The 18,750-nt window shown below is 46.2% G+C and overlaps 2 protein-coding genes across 3 annotated transcripts in view; both read left to right on the top strand.

Moving 5' to 3' along the window:
- LOC116971527 (N(4)-(beta-N-acetylglucosaminyl)-L-asparaginase-like) overlaps positions 1-7,624 on the top strand; it is a 33,284-nt gene extending 25,660 nt beyond the window's left edge. The window contains exon 9 of the mRNA XM_033018761.1: positions 7,048-7,624. Within this exon, the coding sequence (XP_032874652.1) occupies positions 7,048-7,142 (95 nt within the window). The 3' untranslated portion in view covers positions 7,143-7,624. The remainder of the gene's footprint in view (positions 1-7,047) is intronic.
- Positions 7,625-15,235: 7,611 nt separating this feature from the next.
- The window catches only part of LOC116971526 (N(4)-(beta-N-acetylglucosaminyl)-L-asparaginase-like), a 65,016-nt gene continuing 61,501 nt past the window's right edge, over positions 15,236-18,750 (top strand). For both annotated transcript variants that reach the window (XM_033018760.1, XM_033018758.1), the window contains exons 1-2: positions 15,236-15,408; positions 17,724-17,877. In XM_033018760.1, the coding sequence (XP_032874651.1) occupies positions 15,264-15,408; positions 17,724-17,877 (299 nt within the window). In that variant the 5' untranslated portion in view covers positions 15,236-15,263. The remainder of the gene's footprint in view (positions 15,409-17,723; positions 17,878-18,750) is intronic.

Genomic DNA, 18,750 nt, shown 5'->3' with positions numbered 1-18,750 from the left:
CTTTTGTAAATCCATGCTGACTTTGTCCAATGATTTCACCACTTTCCAAATGTGCTGCTATCCCATCTTTAATAACTGACTCTAATAGTTTCCCCACTACCGATGTTAGACTAACTGGTCTGTAATTCCCGTTTTCTCTCTCCCTCCCTTCTTAAAAAGTGGGGTTACGTTTGCTACCCGTCAATCCTCAGGAACTACTCCTGAATCTAAAGAGTTTTGAAAGATTATTACTAATGCATCCACTATTTCTGGAGCTACTTCCTTAAGTACTCTGGGTTGGACCGAAGGGCCTCTTTCCGTGCTGTATGACCCCTTGATAAAATATGATGAATACAATAGTCATAGAGTGATACAGCATGGAAACAGGCCCTTCGGCCCAACTTGCCCACACCAACCAACATGTCCCGTCTACACTAGTCCCACCTGCCCGCGTTTGGCCCATATCCCTCTAAACCTGTCCTATCCAAATACCTGTCTAAATGTCTCTTATACGTTGTGACAATACCCTGTTTCCTCGGTGGATAGACCCAGTGAGTAGTTGGAAGTATGATTGCTGATTTATTACGTGTACCTCAACCTCCAGAAGACTATAGTATGTCTTCAATAGACCGAGAATGATAGAAACTTAGAAAAATAGGTGCAGGAGTAGGCCATTCGGCCCTTCCAAACAGAAGGTGCCTGAAAAGGACCAGTTAATTCCTACTCTTTGCTTCCTGTCTGCCAACCTGTTCTCTATCCCTGTCAATACCCTGCCCCCAATATCATGTGCTCTAATTTTGCATACTAATCTCTTGTGTGGGACCTTGTCAAAAGCTTTTTGAAAGGCCAGATACACCACATCCACTGGCTCCCCCTTATCCATTCTACTTGTTACATCCTCGAAAAATTCCAGAAGATTAGTCAAGCATGATTTCCCCTTCATAAATCCATGCTGACTTTGACCGATCCCGTCACTACTTTCCAAATGATTTGCAGGAATGATTGGGTTAACGTATGAATGGTGTTTGACTGCACTCGGCCTGTATTCACTGGAATTTAAAAAGATGAAGGGAGACCTCATTGAAACTTACCGAGCAGTGAAAGACCTGGATAGAGTGAATGTGGAAAGGATGTTTCCATTCGTGGAAGAGTCTAGGACCAGAGGTCATAGCCTCAGAATAAAATGATGTACCTTTAGAAAGATGAGGAGGCATTTACTTAGCCAGTGAATCTGTGGAACTCATTGCCCACCGAAGGTGTGGAGGCCAAGTCAATGGTTTTTTTTTTAAGGCGGAGATGGACTGAATCTTGATTAGTACGGGTGTCGGGTTATGGGGAGAAGGCAGGAGAATGGGGTTGAGAGGGAAAGATAGATCAGCCATGATTGAATGGCAGAGCAGACTTGATGGGCCGAATGGCCTAATTCTGCGCCTGAAACCCATGAAAATGAACCACTGGAGACCCACTGTGATTTTTATATTGTACAAGATACATTCACATTGAAACACAATGCACGGGAGGAAAAGCTGCTGGAAAGGAAGCAATGTGAATTTGTAATGTGTGGACTAGATTAGTTTTATTTTGTATTATGGCCCTCCTGCTGGGAATTGGATAGGAATGTTGGGAATCTGTTAACAACCCCTCGCATCTGCTGATTAATGAACTGTGGCACCTCTGTGGGGTGGGGTTTGTAGGATTCATACACAAAATCAAATATAGTTTGATAGCTCGCTTTCAAGGTGACATTTTGTAATGAAAACAAAAGTTGGGCTGGCTAGGAATCTATTCCTTGGAACGCGGGAGGATGAGGGGGGGAACTTATAGAGGTGTATAAAATCATGAGAGGAATATATCAGGTAGATGCACAGAGTCTCTTGCCCAGAATACGGGAATCGAGAACCAGAGGACATAGATTTAAGGTGAGGGGGGAAAGATTTCATAGGGACATGAGCGCCAGAGACCCAGGTTCGATCCTGACTATGGGTACTGTCTGACAGAGTTTGTATGTTCTTCCCGGGACCTGTGAGCTCTGGTTTCCTCCCGCACTCCCACAATAGATAGGGTGGAGAGCAGTGACAGGATCGGTTAAAGTCAGCATGGATTTATGAAGGGGAAATCATGCTTGATTAATCTTCTGGAATTTTTTGAGGATGTAACAAGTAGAATGGATAAAGGAGAGCCAGTGGATGTGATGTAGCTGGACTTTCAAAAAGCCTTTGACATGGTCCCACACAAGAGATTAGTGTGCAAAATTAGAGCACATGGTATTGGGGGTAGGGTATTGACATGGATAGAGAACTGGTTAGCAGACAGGAAGTAACGAGTAGGAATTAACGGGTCCTTTTCAGAATGGCAGGCAGTGACTAGTGGGGTGCCGCAAGGCTCGGTGCTGGGACTCTAGTTTTCTTATCAAGTCCACACACAAGATTAGAAGTTGTTCTGCCGGAGCTGAACACACTTCTCGGCATCTGCACAATGGTGTATGTCTTGTTAGCGGATGACACAAAGCTGGGTGGCAGTGTGAGCTGCAAGGAGGATGCCATGAGGTTGCAGGGTGACACGGACAGGTTGGGTGAGTGGGCAGATGCATGGCAGATGCAGTATAATGTGGATAAATGTGAGGTTGTCCACTTTGGTGGCAAGAACAGGAAGGCAGATTATTATCCAGCATCTGCAGTTCTTTCTTAAACAGATTAGGAAAAGGGGAGATGCAACAAGACTTGGGTGTGCTTGTACATCAGTCACTGAAAGTAAGCATGCTGGTACAGCAGACAGTGAACAAAGCTAATGGCATGTTGGCCTTCATTGCGGGAGGATTTGAGTTTAGGAGCAAGGAGGTCCTACTGCAGTTGTACCACACCTGGAGTATTGTGTGCAATTTTGGTCTCCTAATTTGAGGAAGGACATTATTGCTATTGAGGGAGTGCAGCGTAGGTTCTGACATATGATGAAAGAATGGGTCGACTGGGCTTAATGTCTTTATTTATATAGCACATTTTTAGTCAACTTGCATTGACCCCAAAGTGCTTCACACAATTACTTCCATACAGACAGGCAAAGGTGGGTGAAGTGTCTTGCCCAAGGACACACACAGGCAAAGGTGGGTGAAGTGTCTTGCCCAAGGACACAACGACAGTATGCACTCCAAGCAGGATTCGAACCAGCTACCTTCCGGTTGCCAGCCGAACACTTAGCCCACTGTGCCATCTGTCGTCCCTTGTATTCACTTGTATTCACTGAGAAGGGATCTTATAGAAACATATAAAATTCTTAAAGGATTGGACAGACTAAATGCAGGAAAAATGTTCCCGATGCTGGGGGGGGGGTCCAGAACCACGGGCCACAGTTTAAGAATAAGGGGTGGGCTATTTAGGACTGAGATGAGGAAAAACTTCACCCAGAGTTATGAATTTGTGGAATTCTCTGCCACAGAAGGCAATGGCGACTAATTCACTGGATGTTTTCAAGAGAGAGTTAGATTCAGCTCTTAGACCTAAAGGAATCAAGGGATATGGGGAAAAAGCAGGAACGGGTATTTATTTTAGATGATCAGCCATGATCATATTGAATGGCGGTGCAGGTTCGAAGGGCCGAATGGCCTACACCTGCACCTATTTTTCCATGTTCTATGAATGCACATAATATTTTTTCTCAGATTAGGGGAATCAAGAACCATAGATGAGAGGGGAAAGATTTAATTGGAACCTGAGGGATAACTTTTTCACTCAGAGGGAGGTGGTTATATGGAACGAGCTGGCAGAGGGGGTAGTTGAGGCTGGTACTATATTATTTCAAAGACTTTTGAACAAGTGCGTGGATAGGAAAGGTTGAATGGGATATGGACACAAAATGCTGGAGTAACTCAGTGGGTCAGGCAATGATCCTGTGGCGAAAAGGAATAGGTGACATTTCAGGTCGAGACCCTCCTTCATGGCCAAACACAGGCAGGTGGGATTAGTATAGATGGGGCATGTTGTTCAGCATGGGCAAGTTGGGCCGAAGGGCCTGTTTCCAACTTGCTTAGAATGGGCCTCTTGGTCAGGTACATGGGGAGGGGAAAGGTTTAGAGGAATGTGGGCCCCACAGGGAAATTATAACTCGGTTTGAGATAAAAACACAGTTGTAGTGTAGATGCAGAAAGGGAAGAGACAAGAAGAACTGGGCAGGTCAGGCAAGGTGGCTATTGTTGAATGGGCTGAAGGCATCAATGTATGTATGGAGAGGCCGATGAGAATACAGGATGGGTCACCAGGCTACATGGTTGAAAGGTCTACTCTTGCTCCTGTTTTTAATGGTTCTATCACAGTCCACAGAATTGTTTTATGACCACTATAAAACAAGGTCTGAGGCGGCTAGTTTAGATCTTTATCGCAACAAGATTTCTTAACGTGGTTGACCTGGGTTGAAAGAAATAAAGGCTTCTCAGTAACATTGGCCAATGATCACCTGGTGTAAACAACAACTGAACTAAGATGAAAGCTAAAAATATATTGTCAAAGCAATTCACCATAAAGCTCTCAGTTTAGACACTCAGCGGGTGAGGCAACATCTATGGAGCGAAGGAAATAGGCAACGTTTCGGGCCGAGACCCTTCTTCAGACTGATGTAGGGTGGGGTGGGGGGGGGGTGGGAAGAATGAAAGGAAGAGGAGGAGCCAGAGGGCTGAGGGAGAGCGGAGAAGGGGAGGAGACAGTAAGGGCTACCGGAAATTGGAGAAGTCAATGTTCTTGCCCAAGGGCATGTAAACTGCCCAAGCGGAATATGAGGTGCTGTTCCTCCAATTTCCGGTGGTGCTCACTCTGGCCATGGAGGAGGCCCAGGACAGAGAGGTCGGATTGGGAATGGGAGGGGGAGTTGAAGTGCTGAGCCACCGGGAGATCAGGTTGGTTATTGCGGTGGCCTCAGCCTCCTCTTCTCAGCTCTCCCTCAGGCCTCCTCTTCTTTTCTTCTTCTCGCCCCCCCCCCCCCCCCCCCCACCCTACATCAGTCTGAAGAAGGGTCTTGGCCCGAAATGTTGCCTATTTTCTTCGCCCCATAGATGCTGTCACACCCGCTGAGTTTCTCCAGCAATTTGGCTATCTTTGATTTTCCAGCATCTGCAGTTCTTTCTTAAACACTCAGTTTAGTTTATTGTCACGTGTACCGAGGTACAGTGAAACGCTTTTGTTGCGTGCTATCCATCTGCACTTCAGTGGACTGAACCTGGAAGCTTCCTTGATTTTTGTTTTACAGCAGTTGAATTATAATCAGTGCTATTGACCGGGAATAGGTGCAGAACAGATTCACCAAGATGTTACCTGGGCTTGGGGACTTGAGTTACAGGGAGAGGTTGGATAGGCTTGGGACTTTTTTCTTTGAAGTGGAGGAGGCTGTGGGGTGACCTTATTGTGGTGTACATGATCATGAGGGGCACGGATAAAGTGAACGCACAGTCTTTTTCTTAAGGTAGAGGATTCTAGAGTTTTCCAATGAGTGGCACGGTGGTGCAGCGTTAGAGTTGCCGCCTCACAGCGCCAGTGACCCAGGTTTGATCCTGAGCACAGGTGCTGCTTGTATGGAGTTTATACATCCTCCCCGTGACCGCGTGGGTTTTTTTTACGAGATCTTCAGTTTTCTCCCACAGCCAAAGACGTACAGGTTTGTAGGTTAATTGGCTTGGTATAAATGTAAATTGTCCCTAGTGTGTGTAGGATAGTGTTACTGTGCAGGAATCGCTGGTCGGCGCGGACTCCACGGGCCTGTTTCCGCGCTGTATCTCTAAAACTACAAAACTAAAACTAAATAGTTTTTAAAAGGAATCAAAAGTCATTCCTAATCACATTTTTCTGTACAACAAATGTGAAAACTATTAATTTATTAATTTAGTCAAATTCAATTAGAAATATAACATTATGAGAAGCATTGCAGGGTAGACAGTCAGAACCATTTTCCCAGGGTGGAAATATCAAGCCACACAGCGGTAGAGTTGTTACTGCCTCACAGCGCCAGAGGTCCGGGTTCAATCCTGACTGCGGGTGCTGTCTGTATGGAGTTTGTACGTTCTCCCTGTGACTACATGGGTTTTCTCCGGGTGTTCCGGTTTCCTCCCATACTCCAAAGGTGTGCAAGTTTGTAGATTAACTGACTTTGGTAGAATTGTCTCTAGTGTGGGCTAGTGTTAATGCGCGGGGATCGCTGGTTGCCGCGGACTGGTGGGCTAAAGGGCCTGTTTCCACGGTATCATTAAAGTAAATCAAATACTAGATGACATAGCTTTAAGGTGCGAGAGGCAAGGTGTACAGGAGATGTGTGGACAGACAGTGGTGGGTGCCTGGAATGCACTGCCTGGGGGTAGTGGTGGTGGTGGGGGCAGATACAATAGTGGCGTTTAAGAGGCTTTCAGATAGGTGCATGGATATGTAGATAATGGATGGATCTGGATGACATGCAGGCAGAGGAGATTAGTTCAAGTTTACATTTATTGTCACATGCCCCAATTGGCACAGTGAGATTTGAGTTACCATACAGCCATACAAATAAAAAAAACGCAATACATGATCGAGTTCAACATGAACATTAGTTTAACTTAGCAGCATGGACATTATGGGCCGAAGGGCCTGTCCTTCCACTGTGCTCATAAGTTCATGTGATAGGAACAAAATTAGGCCATTCGGCCCATCAAGTCTACACTACCATTTAATCATGGCTGATTTATTTCCCCCTCAACCCCATTCTCCTGCCTTCTCCCCATAATTCTTGACACCCGTACTAATCAAGAATCTGTCAATCTCCACCTTAAAAATACCCAATGACGGCCTCCACAGTCGTACGTGGCAATGAATTCCACAGAGTCACCACCCTCTGGCTAAAAAATTCCTCCTCATCTCCATTCTAAAGGTACATACTTTTATTAGAGGATGTGGCCTCTGCTCCTAGACTCTCCCACTAGTGGAAACATCTTTCTGTTCTATGTTCTGGACACGTCTTTCTCCAGACCATCAGAAACATTGGAGCTGATACTGTTCAAAATACAAATATACTTGAGCTGTGTTACATTAATCCTGATTTCCTGAACTTCTTGTTCCACAGGTGCTGCTTGTAGCAAATCCCCAGGACTAGATCAGTTTCATTTTATGGTTTACAATCCTGAAAAGGGCTCGGATCAAACTGTGGACTGCATTTAATGGAGATGCAAGGAACTGCAGATGCTGGAATCTTGCCCAAAACACAAAGTGCTGGAGGAACGCAGTGGGTCAGGCAGCGTCTGTGGAGGGAATGGACATGCCATGTCGGGTCGGGACCCTTTTTCAGACTGCATTTAATGCTTCTCAATTGCAAATTATTTTATGATTCAAGTTGTTTGCACTGATTGTAGTTTTACTGTTTCATAATCGTCCTTTGATAAGCTTCCAACAACTTGCTGTGTCAAAGTAATTTTTAAGTAAATGCCAAAGTTTTGTTGCAATCTGCTGAGATGTTGTTATTAAACTGCAGACATGTCTGATTTGCCCATTAAATGAGTAAAGATGAGTGAATGATTTCAAAGATACATGGGGGTACATATTTGTTTACCATGTGTGAATGTGTACTTGCAAAGCCCCAGGAAAATTATTTTTAAGTAAGTAGACAATTAATTTACAATAAAAAAAATAGCTGCCTCACAAACCAAATTGTAGATTTTTCTTAACGGAATCGCGATTCTGAAAACCGTGACCTCCAGGTTCAAGATCAGCTTCTTCCCAGCAACCTTCGTACTCTTGAACACTACAAAACACTAACCTCAGTAACTATGATCTTCTATGGACTGGGTCTATGGTGTGTAAGGGCTTTGGTTTTGCACTATTATGGTTACCTTGTGTTAGTCAATGGAATCATACCGAGCAAAAACAGGCCCTTGGGTCTAAATCTATCCATGTGACGAAGATGCCCCATTTCAGCTAGTCCTATTTACTTGTGTTTGACACATATCCCTCCAAACCTTTCTTATCCATGTACCTGTCCAAATGTATTTTATATGCTGTTATAGTACCTGCCTCAACTACCTCCTCTGGCAGCTCATTCCATATACAACCACCACCCTTTGTGTGAAAACATTGCCTCTCGGGTTCCTTTAAAATCTTATGGAAACAAGAAACTGCAAATGCTGGTGTACAAAAAGACTGTCCATATTCTGCAGTTACTGCCTAACCCACTGAGTTACTGCCTAATCCACTGAGTTGCTGCCTGACCCACTGAGTTGCTGCCTGACCCACTGAGTTACTGCCTGACCCACTGGGTTGCTGCCTGACCCACTGAGTTACTGCCTGACCCACTGAGTTACTGCCTGACCCACTGAGTTACTGCCTGACCCACTGAGTTACTGCCTGACCTACTGAGTTACTGCCTGACCCACTGAGTTACTGCCTGACCCACTGAGTTGCTCTAGTGCTCTGTGTCTTTTTTCCTGTTAAATCTTTCCCCTTAGGGGCGGCACAGTGGCGCAGCGGGTAGAGTAGCTGCCGTGTAGCGCCAGTAACCCGGGTTCAATCCTGACTACGGTGCTGTTGGTACGGAGTTTGTACGTTCCCTCTTGTGACCGCGTGGGTTTTCTCCTGTTTCCTCCCAAACTCCAAAGAAGTACAGGTTTGTAGGCTTCAGTAAAGATTGTGAATTGTCCCTCGAGTGTGTAGGATAGTGCTAGTCTATATATCAGCGCAGACTCAGTGGACTGAAGGGCCTGTTTCTGCACTGTATCTAAACTAAACAAAACTCTTACTAAAAACCTATGCCCTCTGATTCTTGATTTCACTTCCCTGGGTAAAAAACTGGGCATTCAAGAGTCAACAGTGTTGGTTGCACGACATCAACGCCGTGACCCGTACTGTTGCCACACAACGGCAACTGGAGTACAAGTGGAGAATGTCAGGTAAGCATTTACTATGGCTGCCAGCACAGCCCGCCCTTCTTCTGTCCCAGCATCCGGACTCCGCACTCTGGTTCCACGCTCGCGGACCCCGGGCCGTCTGTCCCCGCCTTCGGGGGGGGGGTGTGACCCCGGGAGGGGCTGTCCCGAGGGATGCGCTCCTTCGGCTGCTTACACCTTGCTCGGGTTCAGAGCAAAGATACTAGAGCATTTGGTTCAGAACACTCATTCACCTTCTACAATTATTTACAGCACAAAAATTGATCATTTCGGCGGTTTTTAACAGGTAAGAAAGTACGTGTTCTTACCTGTTAAAAAACGCCGAAATGGTCAATTTTTGTGCTGTTAATAATTATGGAAATCGGGGTAACCGTGAGAGACATTTATCCTACTTCAGAATTCTAAAAATGAGGAGAAATAATGTTAGAGAGAAGCGAGAGCTGAAGGAACAACAGCTACAGTGGTTAGCGAACATTGGCCGTGCTGATATCAAGATTGAGAATATTAGGAATTATCGCGTTTGCTCACTGCATTTCATCAACAGGCATTATTTGTGTTTTTTCTTGATTCCTTTGGTATTTAAAAAGTTTCAGAAGTGATAAATCTGGCTGTAAAATTTAAAAATCACCCATGGTTCTCAAGTGCATGCAAAAAGAAAACGCTTCTGAAGCTAAATTTATCATTTAAAAAATCACAAACCATATGTGGGTTTTGAATTGAATTTTACTCAGATGCAAGCCAAGGAATGGCATAATTGTTAGCTGTTAATTGGACATAATCAACCTCAGCAAATTGACAATATCTTTGAAAGGGAGTGGGTGTTTAAGTTATCAGGACATTTTATTATTTGCTAAAATATACATCTCAATAGAAACAGAAAATAGGTGCAGGAGGAGACCATTCGACACTTCGAGCCAGCACCGCCATTCATTGTGATCATGGCTGATCGTCCCCTATCAATAACCCGTGCCTGCCTTCTCCCCATATCCCTTGACTCCACTAGCCCCTAGAGCTCTATCTAACTCTCTCTTAAATCCATCCAGTGATTTGGCCGCCACTGCCCTCTGTGGCAGGGAATTCCATAAATTCACAACTCTCTGGGTGAAATTTTTTTTTCTCACCTCAGTCTTAAATGACCTCCCCTTTATTCTAAGACTGTGGCCCCTGGTTCTGGACTCGCCCAACATTGGGAACATTTTTCCTGCATCTATCTAGCTTGTCCAGTCCTTTTATAATTTCACCTTTTTCTATAAGATCCCCCTCATCCTTCTAATCTCCAGTGAATACAAGCCTAGTCTTTCCAATCTTTCCTCATATTGCATAATGATAGAAAGCTTTATTTCCCACACACCACTAGTAAGTCTGGAGAACAGATGACCATAACACGCAATCCCCTATTGTCTGAAGAAGGGTTTCGGTCCGAAACGTTGCCTATTTCCTTCGCCCAGGACAGGAAGGCTCTGCAGGAACGGAAGGGACGTCACGACCGCGGTGCCACAGGTGCTGTCGCCGAGGGAGGACGGACGGAGCCGCGGCTCGAGAGACTAACAGAGACTAACAGAGGCAAAGAGGTTTGCCTCGCACTGCAAGGGAGCAGTGGACCAGACAGGAAGAGCGGACGGAATTACCACTAGACAGCCAAACCAGTAGGTAATTTACGGCTGGGGTGAGTACTTTCCCATTTATAGGAGGTAGGATTATATAAATAAGGGGTGTATCAATACAGTAGGGGATTCTTAAACAGGACCAGTTAATTACCTATATAAGATGGGCGGTCAGGAGATGTGCCAATACTGCGAGATGTGGGAATTTGTCGACACCATTGATGTAGAAGATCCCTACAGCTGCAGTAAGTGTTTGAGGCTAGAGGAACTCCAGCTCCGCATTGATGAGCTGGAGACCCAACTTCATACGCTGCGGTACATCAGGGAGGGGGAGTATTACCTGGATGTTTTGTGCCAGGGGATGGTCACACCGACCAGTTTAACTAATTCAGTAGGCAGTGAGCAAGGAAAGGAAGGTGTGGCCATAAGCGAGGCAGGTAGGGGGAACCAGGAGGAGATGCGGCAGGAGCCACAGCCCTTGTCCCTGACGAGCATGACCGAGGCTCTTACTCAATGTAAGGACGGGATCAGGGGCTGTGGGAGGGATGAGCAACCTGGCTGCAGCACCGTGGATCAGGAGGCCATTCAAGAGGGGGGAGTTAGAAGAAATGCCGTAGTGATAGGGGATAGTATTATTCGGGGGGTAGATAAGGTTCTCTGCGGCCAGCAGAACATGTCCCGAAGGCTGTGTTGCCTACCCGGTGCTAGGGTTAAGGATATCTCTGCGATGCTGGAGAGAAATTTGCAGAGGGAGGGGGAGGATCCAGTGGTCGTGGTCCATGTGGGGACCAATGACATAGGAAGGACGAGGAAGGAGGATCTGCTGAAGGAGTTTGAGCAGTTAGGGAATAAATTAAAAAGCAGAACCTCGAGGGTACTGATCTCCGGATTGCTACCTGAGCCACGGGCCAAATCGGCGAGGGTACGTAAAATTAAAAAGCTAAATGCGTGGCTCAAAGACTGGTGTGGGAATAATGGGTTTGGTTTCTTGGGCCACTGGCACCAGTACTGGGACAGGGGGGATCTGTTCTGTAAGGACGGACTTCACCTGAACGGTGCTGGGACTGGGGTCCTGGCAAATCATATAACTAGGGCAGTAGAGAGGTCTTTAAACTAAGTAGCGGGGGGGAGGTATCAAGGGGGGTAATAACGGCAGGGGTAGAGGAAATAGAGCAGGGTATCAGTGGGGAAGCGGAAATTCAAAATGTGACAGGAGACAGAATTTGTGAAGATAAAGATCTAGATGTAAAAGGGGCAAAAACGGAAAGGAAGGGTAGTAAAAATCATCTGAAAGTGCTTTATCTAAATGCACGGAGTATTCGTAATAAGATAAATGAATTAACGGTGCAATTAAGTATATATAGTTATGATATCGTGGCCATTACGGAGACATGGCTGCAAGGAGATCAGGACTGGGAGTTAAATATAGAGGGGTACTCGACAATTAGGAAAGATAGACAGGAAAGAAAGGGAGGAGGGGTGGCCCTTTTAATAAGGGAGGGAATAACGGCAATAGAGAGGAAGGATATTGCGTTGAAGGATCAGGATAGTGAAACAGCTTGGGTACAGATAGAGAATAATAAGGGGAAAAAAACACTAGTGGGTGTAATTTATAGACCTCCAAATAGCTGTGACGCTGTTAGTCAGAACATAAATCTGCAAATAGTTGACGCATGTAAAAAGGGAACTGCTGTAATCATGGGGGACTTCAATTTTCATATTAATTGGGCAAACCAAACTGGGCAGGGTAGACTAGAGGAAGAGTTTATAGAATGTATTAGAGACGGGTTCCTAGAACAGTATGTCACCGAACCGACAAGGGGGGAGGCAATCTTGGATCTGGTCCTGTGTAATGAAGCAGGATTAATTAAAAATGTCATAGTTAGGGACTCGTTGGGAACAAGTGACCACAATATGGTCGAATTCCATATTCAAATAGAAGGGGAGCAGGTTGAAACTCAGGCTAGGGTGCTTAGTCTAAATAAGGGGGATTATGAAGGTATGAGGACTGAGCTGATCAAAGTTGACTGGGATAGCAGACTCAAGAATAAGACGGTACATGAGCAGTGGTGTACGTTTAAGGGTATACTGTATAACCTTCAAGAAAAATTTATTCCTATGAAGAAAAAAAGGGGTAAGGGTAAGAACAGTCAGCCATGGCTCAGTAAAACTATAAAGGATAGTATTCGGCTGAAGGCAAGGGCATATAAGGTAGCCAGAGATAGTGGGAGGGTAGAGGATTGGGAAGCATTTAAAGGTCAGCAAAAAATAACTAAGAGATTAATTAAGACGGGGAAAATAGACTATGAAAGGAATTTAGCGAACAACATAAAAACTAATAGTAAGAGTTTTTATAGCTATATAAAAAGAAAAAGGGTGGCTAAGGTGAACGTTGGTCCATTGGAGGGTGAGACTGGAGAGTTGTTGGTGGGGAACATGGAAATGGCAAAGGCATTAAACGAGTATTTTGTATCAGTCTTCACCATAGAAGACACAAAAAATATTCCAACGCTGGATAAACAGGGGGCGGTAGGAATGGAGGAGCTAAATACTATTAAGATCACCAAGGAGGTGGTATTAGGGAAATTAATGAGACTGAAGGAGGATAAATCCCCTGGGCCTGATGGATTACATCCAAGGGTCTTGAGGGAGATAGCGGTGGGGATTGTGGATGCATTGGTGATAATTTTCCAAAACTCCCTGGAGGCAGGAACGGTCCCAGTGGATTGGAAAATGGCCAATGTAACACCTATATTTAAAAAAGGAAGTAAACAGAAGGCGGGTAACTATAGACCGGTTAGTCTAACATCGGTGGTGGGTAAAATGTTAGAGACAATTATTAAAGAAACACTAACGGGGCACTTGGATAAACATGACTTCATCGGACAGAACCAGCATGGTTTTGTGAAGGGGAAGTCCTGTTTAACGAATCTGCTCGAATTCTTTGAGGAAGTAACAACCCGGGTGGATAAAGGGGAACCGGTGGATGTGGTATACTTGGACTTCCAAAAGGCTTTTGACAAGGTGCCACATAAGAGACTATTGCTAAAAATAAAAAATTATGGGATTGGGGGTAATATATTAGCATGGGTAGAGGATTGGCTAACAAATAGGAAGCAGAGAGTGGGGATAAATGGTTCATACTCGGGATGGCAACCGGTAACTAGCGGGGTTCCGCAAGGGTCGGTGCTGGGACCCCAGTTGTTCACAATTTATATAAATGATTTGGAGGAGGGAACCAAGTGTAATATATCAAAATTTGCGGACGATACAAAAATGGGAGGAAAAGTAGGGGATGAGGAGGATAGGAAGAGTCTGCAAAAGGATATAGATAAGCTAGGTGAGTGGGCAACAACTTGGCAGATGAAATTTAATACTAATAAATGTGAAGTCATTCACTTTGGGAAAAAAAATGATAGGGCAAGTTATTTTCTAAATGAGGAGGAGCTGCGTTGTAATGCAACGCAAAGGGATCTAGGGGTATTAGTACATGAATCACTAAAAGTTAGTATGCAGGTGCAGCAAGCAATCAGGAAGGCCAATGGAGTTTTGGCCTTTATTGCTAGGGGGATTGAGTATAAAAACACGGAGGTCTTGCTGCAGCTGTACACAGTATTAGTGAGACCACATTTGGAATACTGTGTACAGTTCTGGGGTCCATACTTAAGAAAGGATGTACTAGCCCTGGAGGCAGTGCAGCGAAGGTTTACAAGATTAATTCCTGCAATGAGGGGATTGACATATGAGGAAAGGTTAAGTAGGCTGGAACTCTACTCTTTGGAGTTTAGAAGAATGAGAGGCGATCTCATTGAAACATATAAGATCGTGAGGGGCCTTGATCGGGTGGATGCACCGAGGATGTTCCCAATGATCGGGGAAACTAGAACTAGGGGACATAGTTGCAGAATAAGGGGGGGCTCTTTTAAAACTGAGATGAGGAAGAACTTCTTCACCCAGAGGGTGGTTAATTTATGGAATTCACTGCCCCAGGGAGCAGTGGAAGCAGAAACTTTAAATATATTTAAGACTAAAATAGATGGTTTTTTAGCTGCCAAGGGGATAAGGGGCTACGGGGAGAGGGCAGGGATATGGACCTAGGTATGGTTAGTATAGTAAGACCTGAGTGATCTCCTGGACAAGTGTCGATCGCCTGGATTGGGGTCGGAGAGGAATTTCCCGGATTTTTTTCCCGAATTGGACCTGGGTTTTTATCCGGTTTTTTGCCTCCCCCAGGAGATCACGAGGTTCTTGGGGTGGAGAGGGGTGATAGCGGTATAAAGGGGAGGGTAGTGTCTTGTGTTCTGTGTCTTGTGTTTGTGGGTAAGTGTGTCTGTTTAGTGTTCAGCCATGAGCGAATGGCGGTGCGGGCTCGACGGACCTGGTGGTCTACTCTCGCACCTACTTTCTATGTTTCTATGTTTCTATGTTTCGCTCCATAGATGCTGATGCACCCGCTTAGTTTCTCCAGCATTTTGTGTACCACCCCCCTATTGTCATTGTGAACCCTATCTATCCCGATTATTGTGCATTCATTCATCCGTGTGTTGTTACACTAACGAGCCTGCAAAGGGCAGCAAGTAAGAATGAGTGCACATGACAAGTGAACTCTCTGTACTTCCCCAGGGTGGAGATCATTGCAGAGGGCGGGGACGGAACGCGCAGTCTATTGTCTATTGGGGCGGTGCAGCGAGCCGGGGCGTTACACGGGGATCGGGTGGTTCCACGGGACTCGGTCTCTGTGTGCAGAGCTCTGCTCTAAGATCTTTGTCTGTGTGTGTTGCTGCCGGACGCTGGCTGCCATGGGGCTGCGGCGTGTTGCAGCGGCGGTGTTGGTTCTGGCGGTGTTGGCTCTGGGCGGCTGGTGCGCGTTGGCGGGGCCGCGGGGTGAGCAGCTCCTCCCGCTGGTGTTGTGTACCTGGCCGTACCAGGCAGCTGCCGAGCAAGGTGAGTACAGCGCTCGCTCCCAGCAACGTGCATTGCTCTAGCCACCTACTTCTCCCTCTCCCTGCATTGTGGTCGCTGCCCTCCCTCTCCTCTTCTCCCTCCCTCTTTCCCTTCCCTGTCCTCACCCTCTTCTCCCTCCTTACCCTGCGCCCTGCTTGATATTTTAGTCTAGTTCAGAGACACAGCATTGAAACGGGCACTGCGTCCCACCGAGTCCAGTGCTGACCATCGTTCACACTAGTTCTATGTTATCACACCAGGGGCAATTTACAGAGGGCCAATTAAGAGCACCCGGCGAAAACCCACACAATCACAGGGTGAACGTGCAAACTCCACACATTCAGCGCCCAAGGTCAAGATCGAACCCTGGTCTCTGGCGATGTGAGGCAGCAGTTCCACCAGCTCACTCCTTGGTTCTCCTGCCTCTTTACACTGTACGTTCAGCGCGTTAACCGAGCTGACCACTCTGTCCATCTACACCCATCCTATCCACTCTGGCAGATGACGGGGAGGTGTTCAGAAAGGAGCCATCCTGTCCACTTCCACCATACTCAAACCTCCACACCTCTTCTCCCAACAATATCCTTCCATCCGGCTTTGCATTTCACTCATCTTCTCTCCTTGTCTGACACCTTTTTGCCTCTTTTTCATCTCCAGCCTTTGTCACCCATTTGTCATTCACCCCCTCCCATATGTATCCATTGATCACTTGCCAGTGGACACTAGGAACTGCAGATGCTGGTTCACAACAAAAATGACTAAAGAAGGGTCTCAACCTGAAACGTCGCTTATCCATGTTCTCCAGAGATACTGCCTGACCCGCTGGGTTACTCCAGCACTCTGTGAAACGTCACCTATCCATGTTCTCCACAGATGCTGCCTGACCCGCTGAGTTACTCCAGCACTCTGTGAAACGTCACCTATCCATGTTCTCCACAGATGCTGCCTGACCCACTGAGTTACTCCAGCACTCTGTAGGCACAAGGAACTGCAGATGCTGGTCTACTAAAAAAAGATTTAAAAAGTGCTGGAGTAACTCAGTGGACGTAGAGAGGCTGTTTCCACTGGTGGGAGAGTAGGACCAGAGGTCATAGCCTCAGAATTAAAGGACGTACCTTTAGAAAGTAGATGAAGAGGAATTTCTTTAGTCAGAGGGTGGTGTATCTGTGGAATTCATTGCCGCAGAAGTCTGGAGGCCGTCAATGGATATTTTTAAGGCAGAGATTGACAGATTCTTGATTAGTAAGGGTGTTGGTTTAAGGGGAGGCAGGAGAATGGGGTTTAGAGGGAAAGATAGATCAGCCATGATTCAATGGTGGAATAGACGATGGGCCGAATAGCATAATTCCGCTCCTGCAACGTATGGACTGTATTTTTTTTTTATAAACCAGCATCTACAGTTACTTGTTTCTCCAAGTCTGTCCAACCTTTCCTTGTAGTAAATCCCCTCTACCCCCGTCATTAGAGACCATCAAACTATCTTTCATTGTACCCTTTATGGTTTATCTGTACACTGTGGACAGCTTGATTATAATCATGTATAGTCTTCTCTGGATTGCACACAATTTTTTATTCACTGTACCTCACACACGTGACGATAATAAACTAATTGTTTTGGGCACCATGTTATAGGATAGATGTTGTCAAGCTGGAACGGGTGCAGAGAAGATTTACAAGGATGTTGCCAGGACTCGAGGTCCTGAGCTATAAGGAGCGGTTGAGCATGCTGGAACTCTTCCTTGAAGCACAGGAGGATGAGGGGGCAACATATAGAGGTGTACAAAAACATGAGAGGAATAGATTGGGTAGATGCGCAGTATCTTACCCAGAGTAGGGGAATCGAGCATCAGAGGACATGGGTTTAAGATGAGGTGGGGGGGGGGGGGGGGGGGAAAGATTGAATAGGAATCTGAGGAATAACATTTTTACACAAAGCATAGTAGGTGTATGGAACAAGCTGCCAGAGGGGGTAGATGAGGCAGGTATTATTGCAACGATGCATGGATAGGATAGGTTTGGAGGGACATGGGCCAAATGCAGGCAGGTGGGACTAGTGTGGGTGGGAAATGTGGGCAAGTTGGGACGCATCCATGCTGTATGGCTCTATGACGTTATAAAGCCCGCGTTCCTGGTGTAAAGGCTTCTTGCGTTTGAGGCAGCAGAGGTTATGTAATGCCCTCCAGGCGCTTTAGCCAGTTCAATGTGCCCTTGTCGAGGGCTGCTGTGTTGTTATAAAGGCTGGTGATGATTTGGATGATGCGATTACTGCCTGTTGGATGGGGGGTGGAAGTAACTTGTCTGTTTGGTGTCTCTAGCCTGGAAGACAGTTAATTCTGATGGGTCGGCACTGGATGCAGTGGAGAACGGGTGCAGTCTGTGTGAGAGGGAACAGTGTCGTGGCACAGTGGGCTTTGGAGGAAGCCCGGATGAGAGTGGGGAGACCACGTTGGATGCCATGATAATGAATGGGTAAAAAGCTTGCATTACTCCTGCGCAGTGTGGGGAGACACATTCACTATCAGAATAATACTTTATTAGCCAAGTATGTTTTGCAACAGGAATTTCATTTGCCATATCAGTCATACAAATAAAAAGCAACGATACACAAAAAATACATTTAACATAAACATCCACCACAGTGACTCCTCCCCATTCCTCACTGTGATGGAAGGCGAAGAAAGGTTCAATTCCCTTCCCTTCTATGCACTCCCGTGGTCAAGGGCCTCGAGCCCTCCGTTGACGGGACGATCTTGACTCCTGTAGCCGGCGGCGTTTGGGCCCTTCGCATCGAGGCGATCCAGCTCCTGCATCGGGGGGATGTCAACTCTCCCGCGCCAGCGATCTGATCCCGGGTCGGGGCTGGTCGAGCCTCTGGGTCGTTGGAGCTTCCCGACTCGGCCTCTCCTGAGACTGCGAACTCTTGATGGTAAGTCCCAGGCAAGGGATCAGCTCCGATGTTAAGTCCACACCCCGCAGTGGGGCTCAAGTCAGTTCGAGGAGGCATCTACATAAAACAAACCGGAGAACATTTACAGAAACTTTTAACACACACTAAAAATAAAAAAAAGACAGAAAGACAGACAGACTGTTGGTGCAAAGAGCTGGAGAAACTCAGCGGGTCAGGCAGCGTCTGTGGAGAGAATGGAAAGACAACGTACCTCCAGCAAGACTGATCATGTTCTAGCAGCAGAATTAGGCTATTCGGCCCATCAAATCTAATCCGCCATGGCTGATCTATCTCCCTCAACCCCATTCTCCTGTCTTTTCCCCATAACTGCTGACACCCGCAATAATCAAGAATCTGTCAATCTCCGATGCAGCTTCTGCATTTCCTTTTGTCTA

The sequence above is a fragment of the Amblyraja radiata genome, chromosome 3 (assembly GCF_010909765.2).
Source record: "Amblyraja radiata isolate CabotCenter1 chromosome 3, sAmbRad1.1.pri, whole genome shotgun sequence".
NCBI lineage: Eukaryota > Metazoa > Chordata > Chondrichthyes > Rajiformes > Rajidae > Amblyraja > Amblyraja radiata.
This window is presented reverse-complemented; position numbering and strand designations above follow the sequence as displayed.